This window comes from Dendrobates tinctorius, unplaced genomic scaffold (assembly GCF_039654945.1).
Source record: "Dendrobates tinctorius isolate UK_male_01 unplaced genomic scaffold, ASM3965494v1 ptg000039l, whole genome shotgun sequence".
NCBI classification, from domain to species: domain Eukaryota; kingdom Metazoa; phylum Chordata; class Amphibia; order Anura; family Dendrobatidae; genus Dendrobates; species Dendrobates tinctorius.
This window is the reverse complement of record NW_027361707.1, coordinates 50,555,775-50,568,714: the sequence shown is the minus strand read 5'-3', so window position 1 is coordinate 50,568,714 and position 12,940 is coordinate 50,555,775. Positions and strand designations below refer to the sequence as shown.

Below are 12,940 nucleotides of genomic sequence, written 5' to 3'. Positions count from 1 at the left end.
ATTTTCGGGCACGTGACATTTTTTGATCGCTTTTTATTCCTATTTTTGTGACGCAGAATGAACAAAAACCAGCGTTTCATGAATTTCTTTTGGGGGGGTGCGTTTACACCGTTCCGCGTGCGGTAAAATTGATAAAGCGGTTTTATTCTTCGGGTCAGTACGGTTACAGCGATACCTCATTTAGGTCGTTTTTTTATGTTTTTGTCGGTTTTATGCAATGAAAACTATTTTATATAAAAAATAATTATTTTTGCATCGCTTTATTCTGTGAGCTATAACTTTTTTATTTTTTCGCTGATGATGCTGTGTGGCAGCTCGTTTTTTGCGGGACAAGATGACGTTTTCAGCGGTACCATGGATATTTATATGCGTCTTTTTGATCGCGCGATATTACACTTTTTGTTTGGCGGTATGATAATAAATCATTATTTTTTGCTTCGTTTTTTATTTTTATTTTTTAAGGGGTTTGCTAAAAGGGTTAACTAATGGGACAGTTTTATAGGGCGGGTCATTACGGACGCGGCGATACCTAATATGTGTACTTTTATTGTTTTTTTTTTTTTATTTTCAAAAAATGAATTTATTGGGGAATATTTTTTTTTTTTTTACTAATTTATTTGGCGATTTTTTTTTTTTTTTTAATTTATTTTTACATTTTTTTTTAATTTTTTTTTTACTTTATTACATAGTCCCAGGTGGGACATCACTGTCCTGTGACAGATCGCTGATCTGTCACATCACAGATCACTGTGACAGATCAGCAATCTGTCACAGGCATTGAACCAGACTTCCTCTTGCCTGCGCTTTGCAGGCACTGAGGAAGCCAGCTTCCTCAGGTCCCCGAAGGCCCCCGTCGCCATCTTGGATCCGGGGGCCTGGAGGATAGGAGCCCCCCGCAGCAGCGCTGCACATTGCGCTGCCGTGGGGGCCTCAGGGAAGCACGGAGGGAGCCCCCTCCCTGCCGATGCTTCCCTTTAACTCCCGGTACACCGCGATCATGTTTGATCGCGGTGTGCAAGGGGTTAACGTGTCGGGGGCGGTCCGTGACCGCCCCTGACACATAGTGCCGGGTGTCAGCTGTGATAATCAGCTGACACCCGGCCGCGATCAGCGGCGCTCACCATGTGGGCGCCGCTGATCGCGGTAGACGTACTATCCCGTCCACGGTCATACGGGCCCGGGTACCGTGGACGGGATAGTACGTCGGATGTCAGGAAGGGGTTAATGGGTTAATCATTCATATTTGGACACCACTGTTCTGTTGTACTTAGGAAGGAGAAAAATAATCCTGACCTTAATAACAATTTAAATAGATTTATTCAACTGAAACAATAACAACATTACAGCATAAGTTATTTACTTAAACAAACATCCATGTTTGTTAACTAATTTGGCTAAACAAAATATATATATATATATATTTTAAGAAACTTAGACTGTCAGCCCAGCCGACACATGAAAAACTTAAATACTACTGTCCCTGCTGTCCTCTGTAGCTCACTTGTCGTCATCTTCATCATCATCTTCTTTGTTCCTATTCAAAATCTGGAAAAGAAAAACAAGCTTTCCTGCTTTATTGGGTCCCAACCGATTTCTCAATTTAGAATGAATGAGTCCAAAGGAAGAGAATATTCTTTCAACGCCTGCAGAAGAAGCTACTGCTGTTAAAAGTGAAATCATTACTTGAACAGTCTCTAAATCCAAGCGCTTAAGTGACTTCCACCGGTTTACTGGTGTGACCTTCCTTAAAATATCTTCAGCAAACATATATTTCTTGAATGGCTCCCTCTTAGCTCTGAAGTTTATTATAGTTGGCATTAAAGATGGATGATTGCTGGATACCCATGTCATAGCTAACTCCTCTTCCTCAGCACTTAGGTTTTTACCCTGATATTGGATATTGACAATATTTGCCAAAAAATGAGCTGGAGTCAGTGCTTGTCCCATTCGTTTGTTTACTGCTTGTAATTTAATTCTGTCCATGTGTAGTTCTGTTTTTAAGTGTTCACTCAGTTCCTTCCAAATTTCAACAGCATCCGCAATAAAACAGCTATTTTTCTGTATTTTGTTTAAAGCTTGAGAGATGGGTTTCAGGAAGCTCAGCATATGTTCAACATTTCTCTTAAGCCCAATGTTGAGGATTTTGGCCGTGACAGTGCCATCTATTTTATCTCGATTTTCTTCACAAAGTGTCATCAGAATAGGCCAATTTTTGATATACTGCTCAAAACAGTCCACCACAGAGTTCCATCTAACATCTTGTGGGAGCGTTAGCTTGGTTCCACCCATCCTTTTCAGAGCTGCTGCAGCAAAATGATTATTACGGAAGTATTTAGCAATTTCAACAACATTAGCCTTTATTTCTGGAACACTTAAGTCTTTGGCTAAGAGGTGCAGCAAATGAGCACTGCAACCATATGTTATTAGCAGCTTTGTATTCCCTCCCTGCTCTTCTAAATCTCTTCTCATCTTGGATACGTTTGCAGCATTGTCAGTGACCAAACTGCGTACTACTAGACATTTGAATTTTTGTTCACATGTCGTTATAGCTTTTACTGCCACTTCTTGTAAGTATTCTGCTGTTTGTGCATTTCCTGATGTATCAGTTGTTTGTGCAAGGAAGACTTTACCTTCTTCTGTTGTTATACAAGCACATACAATAGGATCATTGTGGACATTACTCCACCCATCAATACTTAGGTTAACAATTTTACCCTCCAGAGCTGTTGCACATTGCTCCATTTCTCTGTCATACACTTGATCCAGCAGTTTCCCTGCAACATCAGCTCTGCTGGGTGGACTGTATCCTGGTCTCAGTGACTAAACCATATTAATGAAATGTGGGTTCTCAGTCAGACGGAAAGAAGAGTTCGTTGCATAAATAAACTGGGCAATTTTTTCATCAATCAACTCTTTTTCTAATCTGCTAGTTCTTATCACAAACCTATCTATGGTGGTTCCAGGAGGTAAAGGTTTTTTCTTCCTTTTGGGTGATGGTGATATGTGGCTGTGGGTGTCTGATGATGATGCTGCTAATGAAGCACTATCCTGGATGGATAACTCTGAAACTGTAGAACAGGATGATGGTGATCTTGGAGGTGGATAGTTTCCAGAATCCATGAATTCCCCTAAACAAAAAAAGTCAATGCTGTTATTTTATTGTTTATACAATTTCTGCTTATTGTACACAACACATCACTGCCCCTGCCCCAAAAGGAATATTTGTTTTTCTTCATAACTGTACCAAATGACAGTAACATGCAGTAATAAGAAATATAATTTTTCTCACACATGACAGTTCAGTCTTTAGAAATAGGATTCAATAAAAATGTTTACCAACCTGAAGATCCTGTCTGTTCAGAAGTGTTTCTTTGGTCATCTTCATCACCGCACTTCTCATGATGTTGCCTCATTCGCGCCACCAGGCCTTGCATCTCTTTGTTGCATCGTTTGCATTTTGCACGCATGCCTGCCTTACCGATAGGCGAAGGAGCTTCATTAAAATATTCCCAAACTGGTCTCTTTTACGGCCTGCTGCCATTATAAGGAAAGAATGTAATAAACCTCAGATCGTACACACAAACAGATCCAGATTTGTCTGTCTTTGGCTATGCTGCAGTATTGTGCTCAAAGTTTCACTTTCATTTTCTTGTCTGCTTGCCCTTCCTCCTCCTCACACTTAGATTCACATTCTTCTTGTGTTGTGCAGATCTATTCCACTCCAAACAATCAGAAACATATTGTCTAACTTCTTGGACTTGGCACTGAAGGGGTTGATTCTGTATTCATAGGTTTGTAGAACAATAGGATTAAGGTCTTTTTCTCAACTCTGTTCATGTTGTAACATTTTTGCCATGAAGAAGAGGCTGCGACCTCTGCGGAGTCAAATTCAGTTTTGAGAACTGCGTAAGTAAAGCGAGCGTCTGTGATAATATAGGAGAGAAACTGCCCACTAATCCTACAGAAACCTCTGGAAGAGCATGGCATTGTGAATGTTACACATATACAGCCTTTATTCTACTGCGTTAAACAACTCAGCTTTATCTCATGATGGAAGAACCTTTGGATGGTAAAATATTTTCCTCAAAAAGCAGTTTATTGAAAAAAATCCAATTTAAATAAAAAAAAATCTGATTTTTTTTAAAAAAAAACATTGATTTTTTTATCCACCCTGGTTTCAAGTGACTATTCAGAATAAGCGTTGATGTGTGATTTATTAGTGCTGATTCTGGCTGTTATGACACTCATCCTGCATATATCACTAGTTTCCCCTCTGTAGGCTCTCTGTATTTGGTTCTCTCAGTGCTGGTGGATGGAGGCTAGCTGCTATGAGGTCTCCTGTACACAGACCTGAGGGATTCCTGCTCTCCAGTCTCTACGAGTATGTAGCACATGTTCAGAGGCATGAACATTGTAGCTGTGAATCCATCTCTGGGGTGAACTGAATGCTAGAGAGAGCAGCACGGGTCTGCATGTCTTTACTTTTCACCTCCTCCCCTTTCCATAAACATTTGTAAAATGTTGTACACTGACACGACTGAATCATTAAAATCTACCTTGATCAAAACAAGACTGACTAACGATGTGAATGGTGAGTTCAAGAGTCAGTAGGGAAAACTGGCTCCTAAAAGGAGAATCAGATTTCTCTGCTAAAATGTAAATTTGCTTCTCCTATTGATGTGACCGTGATCAATCCTTATGTCGATGTGTATCTCTCTTTAGGTACATGACTGATGGTATGTTACTACGAGAGGCTATGAACGACCCCCTGCTGGAGCGCTACGGTGTAGTTATACTCGATGAAGCCCACGAAAGAACTTTAGCTACAGATATTTTAATGGGTGTTTTAAAAGAGGTTGTTCGGCAAAGGAATGATTTAAAGGTAAAGCCGTCTTTTGCTGTCTTTAGTTCCATCCCTTTGCAGTGGTGTGGACAAGCTATACAGTATAATGATTCTAGAGAGTGAGCGTGCTCCGCTATATTTGCTTGGCAGAGTCTGTCTCTAAACGGCAGCACAGACCGTCCCCAGCCCGTGTAACAGGCTTCTTGCAGAACGCTCCGCTCCTGGAGTGTCCCAACTGTAGGATGTAATTGAACAGCGCTGACTTTACTACAAGTATAAGACTCTTGGAGTCAAGTAGGACCCCTTCCGAGGGCCTAGTTATTGGCAGTAGGCACCGCAGTTGGTCTGTGCTGCTGATCAGAGAAGGAACCTGTTAACGCTAGTTATTTAGAAACCTGGGCCCCTTCTTTCTCTGCAATCGCTTATCATTATGATCGGAAGTATACTTTATAGGAGTTGTCCAGGCTTGATGCAAAAGTCTGCAAACTTGTGAACCAAGAGTGTGGGCACCGTGCACTGTCAGGATTCCCGATATTGCTGGAGCAAGCATTCATGTGACTGCATTTATGCGATTTACATACCTGCTGTCTCTCGCCGACTAGACTTCTCTCATTGCACTTTTATTGAGAGACGCTGAACCCATCTATTTGGCATATGACCTCCACCGGGGAATACTGACTGCACGCCTACTATATACACGATTCGGAAGTCTGCAGTCACATAGTGTATCAAGCCTGGACAACCATTTTACATCTCTGGAAATTGGCTGTTATCGCTATGGGTAAATGTAATGCAAACACATGGACAGGCCAGGTCCTCCTGACATTGACTCAGCAGAGGGGCTGATGGTGCAAGTCACGGTGGAGGTGACCACGCTGTCTGCTTTTCTGCGGTGATTTGATCATGTGTAGCAATGAGCAGAACTGGAATATGCTAACCACAGCGTCTTCATATGATATTTCGTGTTTCACTTCTAAAGTTCCAGATCTCAGTGTTTTTTGTTTTTTTTCCACGGCAGGTTATAGTTATGAGTGCCACTCTTGATGCCGGCAAGTTTCAGATCTATTTTGATAGCTGCCCCCTCCTCACTATTCCTGGCCGTACCCATCCTGTAGAAATCTTTTACACTCCGGAGCCAGAGAGGGACTATCTAGAAGCCGCCATTCGCACAGTCATTCAGATTCACATGTGTGAAGAGGAGGAAGGAGATCTTCTGCTTTTCCTTACGGGCCAGGAGGTTTGTGTCTTCAGCTTACACTTGTACGTGATTGTGCAACATTTGCCTTTTCCATCCTGTAGCGATGAATAGAAAGTTATACAATAAAAGGTTTCTCTCTGAGAGGTAACTGTATATCACTATCGCTCTCTCACGGTGAAGTCTGTCCCCTGGAATCTCCATCCATCCTCAAAAGGAAAACGCAGTTGAACTAGCTAAAGGCATTCTTTAGGAACAAGGAAAAAGATTCGCAGTGAAGATTCACCGGGAGCGGGCAGTCGTGTGGTTTGCACGCTTGCGGCCACATTCTGACTAGATGTGTCCTGCGTGGTTCAACCTTTTATATCGAGCGAGGCTGCGCATGTCTAGTCAGCATGTGACCACTTGTATGCAAATCACATATATGTGCCCACCAGCTCCTGGCATTGGAGCAGAATCCTCGCAGTGATTATTTACAAGTCTGCAGTCACACAGAATTACTGCAGACCTGTACCCCAATGCCAGGAGCAGAGGGGAGAGAGTCTCCTACAGCAGATTGTGCAAAGTGGGTGGGGGGGGGGCATGGCTGATCTCCTGTGATGTACAGTTTCTCTGAATATTTCTGTTAACTGTAATCTGAGACAAAATAGAATCAAAATGGAGTAGGAGGAATTAAGGTAAAAAAAAATTAAAGGGTGCATATTATCTAAAAGTTATCTAGGTATACATGGGTCTAGTGAACAGGTTGGAAGTTGACCCTTCCCGACTTAGAACGTACTAGTGCACCCTAAGTATATGTTTGGAGTGGGCTCAAGGGCCGAGCCCAGAGGTGCCGACTGTAGCATTTCCCTGTAGCAAAATGATATATGATGGTTCACCTACCAAATGCACCCGATGGGCATTTTGCCAATGGCTTTGTCTGGGGTGTATCTTGTTTAGCCATTCATCAGCACAGGGATATTTCTGTCATTATCTCCTTCAATACAAGTGGGTATATGTGTGTGTGTATATGTATGTATATATGTATGTGTGTGTATATATATATATATATATATATATATATATATATATATATATATATATATATATATATATATATATATTACAAACACACCCCTTATAAATGGAGATGGGCGGACACCTGGATGTTTGGGTTCGGCCGTACAGTTACAAAAAGTTTTTTTTTCTTTTAATTATTTACAGCGCAGTAGAGGCTGATGAATACTCTCATCAGCCCCCTACTGCTCTCACTGTTAGCGGCAGCAGGTGTCTACTGATGGGAACAGTTGAGGTAAACTTTATACCTCCAATCATAGGTGCAGGCTCACCTTGTCATCTTACAGAGTGGGAACCACAGCTGTTTCACCGGCGGGGATGATTTTGCCACCGTTCAGAAGCCGTGTTTGCTGCGCTGTTATGCACATGACCACTCGACAAACACCCGGTGTTCGGGGGGGCCGAACCCGAACAGTAACACTGACTGACATCCTGGTGAAGTCCGTGTTCGGTGTCCGTACAGTAGGTGCTCTGTACGGACGGCGAACTTTACTGTTCGGGTTCTCCTATCTCTTCTTATGAATCAGTTTTTTTTTTTTTATATTGGTTCATTTGGTGGGCAATATCTTATGTGTGTTTATATATTACAATACAGCACTGAAATACGTAGAGGAAACGATTGCAGGTTCAAGTCTAAAAACTTAAGTAAAAAAAAAAAAAAAAAAAAATCATATTGTGTGCCCAGCCAGATAATTTCTACCATGCAATGAATACTGTAAAAACCAAGACCACAAAAGCTATTCCATTCCCCCAACATGTCTCTTGGATTTTGGAAATATTTTTTCCCAATGCATTATATAGCAAAATAAATGTCATTCAGTTACAATTTGTCTCTCAAGAAGGAAGCACCCCCATAAAGGTGGGTCAACAGAAGCATAAAAGCGTGGTGAAAGATGTTAAATCCACCAGCTATTACTTACTCTCTGTAGGCCTTCCTCATTCATTTCCCAGAGATTGTGCACATTGCAATGGTGATCGGTGCAGTTAATATTCCCGGTGGGAGACTGAAGAAGTTTAGTCACAGACCCTAACATAGATGGTCGCCTGTGCTAGAATGAATGAATGTTCTGAGCGTCGACATGCCCCGTGCGATTCCTGAATTCCTTCTTATGTACAATATTCTTTATGTTTAGGAAATTGATGAAGCGTGTAAAAGGATAAAACGAGAAATTGACGACTTGGGCCCTGAAGTTGGGGATATCAAAATTATCCCTCTGTACTCTACCCTACCACCCCAGCAACAGCAGAGAATATTTGAGCCCCCTCCGGCCAAAAAAGCTACCGGTGCAATAGGAAGAAAGGTAAGCCTAAGACGTATCTTTGTATAGATCTTTTTCAGCTTGCACACATCACTATACATTGGATATTGCTTGGCTGTGTTGTCAAAATCTCGACAGCTGGCTGCCAAATACTTCGCTCTCTTTCGCATCCCCTCGTTTTCTCTTTCATTTAGCTATGCCGCCTGACCAAACTGTCATCAGAAGTGCAGCGCCCCTGGCAAGCTTGGAGGCTAGGGAGCGGGGCGCACCTGAAGATTATAGTTACAGGCATCATATCCTGACTTCACTAGGTCAAATAACAGGGTATTTAAAATGAAAGACACCGCAGTGTTGTACCGATGAGCCATTGTGATGATATATATAAGTGGACGCTATCTTTTCATTGTAGTGTATTCTGGATATTTTGTGCCATGACACTGGATTCACTAATGCACTTCAGTGTCTCTGTGACATTGAGAGAAATTGCTAGACTGTGAAAGCTCCTTTCTAATGTGATGATCTGAAATCAATCTGCAAAGTGTGCTTGTTATTGCAGCAGATACAACGTATATGTGAGGACACAACGCCATTGCATGGACATGTAACTAGGTTAATGAATTTCCATTTTCCCATGCAGGTTTTTAAAGTCTACCTATATATACTTTTTCTTTTTTCTAACATGTGACAGGGCATGAAACATCTTGCATGTCTTTGGCGACTCGTGGAATGTTTGTTCTGAGGGAGGCGCTCCCCTCGCCTCCCTGGGCGGGGGCCGCGCTCCCCTCGCCTCTCTGGGCGGGGGCCGCGCTCCCCTCGCCTCTCTGGGCGGGGGCCGCGCTCCCCTCGCCTCTCTGGGCGGGGGCCGCGCTCCCCTCGCCTCTCTGGGCGGGGGCCGCGCTCCCCTCGCCTCCCTGGGCGGGGGCCGCGCTCCCCTCGCCTCCCTGGGCGGGGGCCGCGCTCCCCTCGCCTCCCTGGGCGGGGGCCGCGCTCCCCTCGCCTCCCTGGGCGGGGGCCGCGCTCCCCTCGCCTCCCTGGGCGGGGGCCGCGCTCCCCTCGCCTCCCTGGGCGGGAGCCGCGCTCCCCTCGCCTCCCTGGGCGGGGGCCGCGCTCTTGTGACAAGTGTTTTGAGCCATTGGTGAAGGTCTCAGGCTCCATTGTGCAAGCTGTTAGCCTGTTTTGCAGTTCGCCATAGTTGTGAATATAGTGACGACCCCCGTTGCTGTGTGTAAGTGGTGCGCAAATTGCTGTGACTTTGAAATGCACTAGAGGTGTGAATCATTGTAAATGCTTGGCATTGGTTTCTCACACTTAATGGAGATTTGTCAAAAGTCACTTGCAACTTATTTTTGGAATAATATTGAACTCAAATTACACAGCAAATGTTAGGATTTCTTTTGGGCATGTCATGGGGTCGAAAACAGCATTGCGAAACCACAACAATGGTCCTTAACCCATTAAGGACCAGGGGTATTTAAGTTTTTGGTTTTTCTCTCCTTCCCAGAGCCGTAACTTTATTTTTCCATTAATATGGCAGTGTGAGGGCTTGTTTTTTGCAGGAAGAGTTGTACTTCTGAACAGCACCATTCATTTTCCCACATCGTGTACTGGACAACGGGAAAACAAATTCAAAGTGTGGTGAAATTGCAAAAAAAAGTGCAATCTCACAATTGTTTTGTTTTTTATTTTTGCCATGTTCATTAAAATCTATAACTGACCTGCCATTGTAAATCTCCAGGTTATTACGAGTTCGTAGATACCAAACATGTGTAGGTTCTCTTTTATTTAAGTGGTGAGAAAAAAGTCCAGAGTTTATTTAAAAAAAAAAAAAAAAAAAAAAAAGCCATTTTCCGAGACCCCATAGTATCTGTTTTTTGGGATCTGGGGCTGGGTGAGGGCTTTATTTTTGCGCACCTATCTGACATTTTCATTGATGCCATATTGGTGTAGACACGGTCTTTTCATAATCTGTTGTTGCATTTTATTGCAATGTTGAAGCGATTTAAAAGAAAAAAAAAATAATTCTGGCTTTTTGACTTTTTAAGGGGTTAAACATCATACAGCCCTAAAACATAACATTTAGTAATGTCCCGCTCGCTGCCCATATGCATACAAATCTTGTGAGCGTTACTAATGACAAGTGAATGTGTGTGAGGCGGTAGGTATGTATATACATTCAGTATGTTCTGGTTAGTCGCTCTCTGAGCATGAATGTACAGATCGATTAGAATAAAATAACGCATACACTAGCGTGAGCGTTCATACAATTACGTTTCCTCTTGTCACTTTTTAGGTCGTGGTGTCCACTAACATCGCTGAGACCTCATTGACCATCGATGGAGTTGTATTTGTGATCGATCCGGGATTTGCTAAGCAAAAGGTATGTCATTTTTATTATTGTTGTACACATACATTTATCAATGTCTGATTTTCTGTAGCTCAGTGTGGTGGTAACGTGCCCCTATTTCTTTGCTGGATAGGTGTATAACCCTCGAATTCGAGTAGAGTCTCTTTTGGTGACTGCTATCAGCAAGGCTTCTGCACAGCAGAGAGCGGGGCGTGCTGGTCGTACCAGGCCCGGGAAATGCTTTAGACTTTACACAGAGAAGGCGTACAAAACAGAAATGCAGGTAGGTGGTTTTTATTTTTTTTCCCCTTTCTTCTTGCAATGGACAATATCCACACGAGACACTTGTGAATTTTACATCCACTGCATGTGAATATTACACTTAATATTGTGTTCCCAGCTCGGGATAGTTCATGGACTGGACCTATCCGTAATTTGAGGGATGGCAGCTTGTGGGTGACTGTTTGCTTTTGAGTCCCATAACTAGAGTAGCGGCTGTTATTGCAATTCCTGTAGAAGTTAATGGAGACAGCGAAGCATGCTTGCCCACCTCTCTTCACATCAGCGTAAGACAGATCACAATTTTGGAGATGGGTTTGGGACCTACTTTTTTCAGACGTTTATGGCATATTTTCCCATCTCAGATATAGAATCTCATAAGTGTGCAGTGCTTAAAGGGGTTTTCTAGGACTTTGATTACCTATTGTTTACAGTAAGTCATCCATATTGTATGATTGTGTGGTGGGGCTGACACCTGGCAACCCCATTGGTGTGTGGCTCTGGGGACCTGCGGCTGGGTCCTAGCTCTGTACACTGTGAACTTGTGGCTGTCGTCGGACCAGATGACTGCTGACTGGTGGGGGTGCTGAGTATTTCCCCCCCCCCCCATTGATCTGTCATTGATTGCCTAAGCCAAGCACAGGTAATCAATATTTGTGTTCTCGATTTCCCCATTATATTAGTCCAACCAATACATTTCCTACATCAGCGCAATAATTGGTATTGGCAGATCCAAACACGTGAGATGACTGATTTATAGATGGATGAAATTGTAATGATTTTGTATAAATGTCTCATCTCGTACTTCTCTCCATCAGGACAACACGTACCCGGAGATCTTGAGATCCAACCTGGGATCAGTTGTGCTGCAGCTGAAGAAGCTTGGCATTGATGACTTGGTACACTTTGACTTCATGGATCCTCCAGGTATAATGCCGTGTGTACATGGGGAAAATACTATCTTATCGGATTTTAGTTTCGCCTAGATAAGCAACTTGTCATTGTTCTCTGCAGAGCTTTAGTGTAAATCTGGCCTGGTTTCTATCTATATTATCATGTTTCGTGTGCTATGAAAAGCCTCGGTTGTTAATGTCATCATGTAGAGGAGCACGATGTTCTCAATGTTTTTTTTTTAATCAGATAGTTTTTATTAAAAGTTTTAGAAATGACAGGCATGTACAACTTACAACATGTCAAACATTCCCTTCCCCCATAACACCCCCCTCCCCTTGTCCGATGGCATATGGACTGGTACATAGCGAATAAACCCAATTCCATCACACAACCATATCATATGAGAAATGACGATTAACAACAGACAGGAGACCACCTCCAGGGCCCACTCATTAATCTAGGAGATTTGAGGCAGCCAGGCCGGGAACCTTCAGCCATCCCTCCCATATTTTCTCAAAAATTTGCGGCACACCCCTCCTGAGGTACACAAACGTTTCCTTATATAATATTTGGTTCAACCTATTGATGTATTCTTTTCTTGAGGGGATTTTGGCAGAAATCCAGTGATAAGCTATCAACTTTCGGGCCACAAACAGCATTCTGGCCACAGCAATTTTAAGGTATTTATCCCCTCCCACCTCATCAACATAACCCAAAACACAAATCGTGGGGTCCCTGGGTATATCCTGTCCCGTGACCAAGTATATAAGGCTAAGGACCACGATCCAGAATATTTGCAGGCAAGAGCATGTCCACATCATATGTAAAATGTCCGCATTATCTATCGTGCACTTGGGGCACCTCGAATCAAACCGTAACCCTCTATTGAACAACCATTCGGGAGACCTGTATGCCCTATAGAGGATATATAGCTGAGACAGGCGGCCAGGCTCACTAAGGGATAATCTGGGAATCATCCTTAGAATCGAGTCCCACTGTTCCGCTGATATCGTACCCAGCTGTTGTTCCCACTTTGTCAGTGCACCAATAGGATGCCTTGACAGGACCCG

At 43.0% G+C, this 12,940-nt stretch overlaps 1 protein-coding gene across 1 annotated transcript in view; it reads left to right on the top strand.

Moving 5' to 3' along the window:
- Nucleotides 1–12,940, top strand: part of DHX15 (DEAH-box helicase 15) — an 82,546-nt gene that overhangs the window by 54,381 nt on the left and 15,225 nt on the right. The window contains exons 4-9 of the mRNA XM_073574679.1: nucleotides 4,723–4,882; nucleotides 5,862–6,080; nucleotides 8,228–8,395; nucleotides 10,644–10,730; nucleotides 10,831–10,980; nucleotides 11,795–11,903. Of these exons, the coding sequence (XP_073430780.1) occupies nucleotides 4,723–4,882; nucleotides 5,862–6,080; nucleotides 8,228–8,395; nucleotides 10,644–10,730; nucleotides 10,831–10,980; nucleotides 11,795–11,903 (893 nt within the window). The remainder of the gene's footprint in view (nucleotides 1–4,722; nucleotides 4,883–5,861; nucleotides 6,081–8,227; nucleotides 8,396–10,643; nucleotides 10,731–10,830; nucleotides 10,981–11,794; nucleotides 11,904–12,940) is intronic.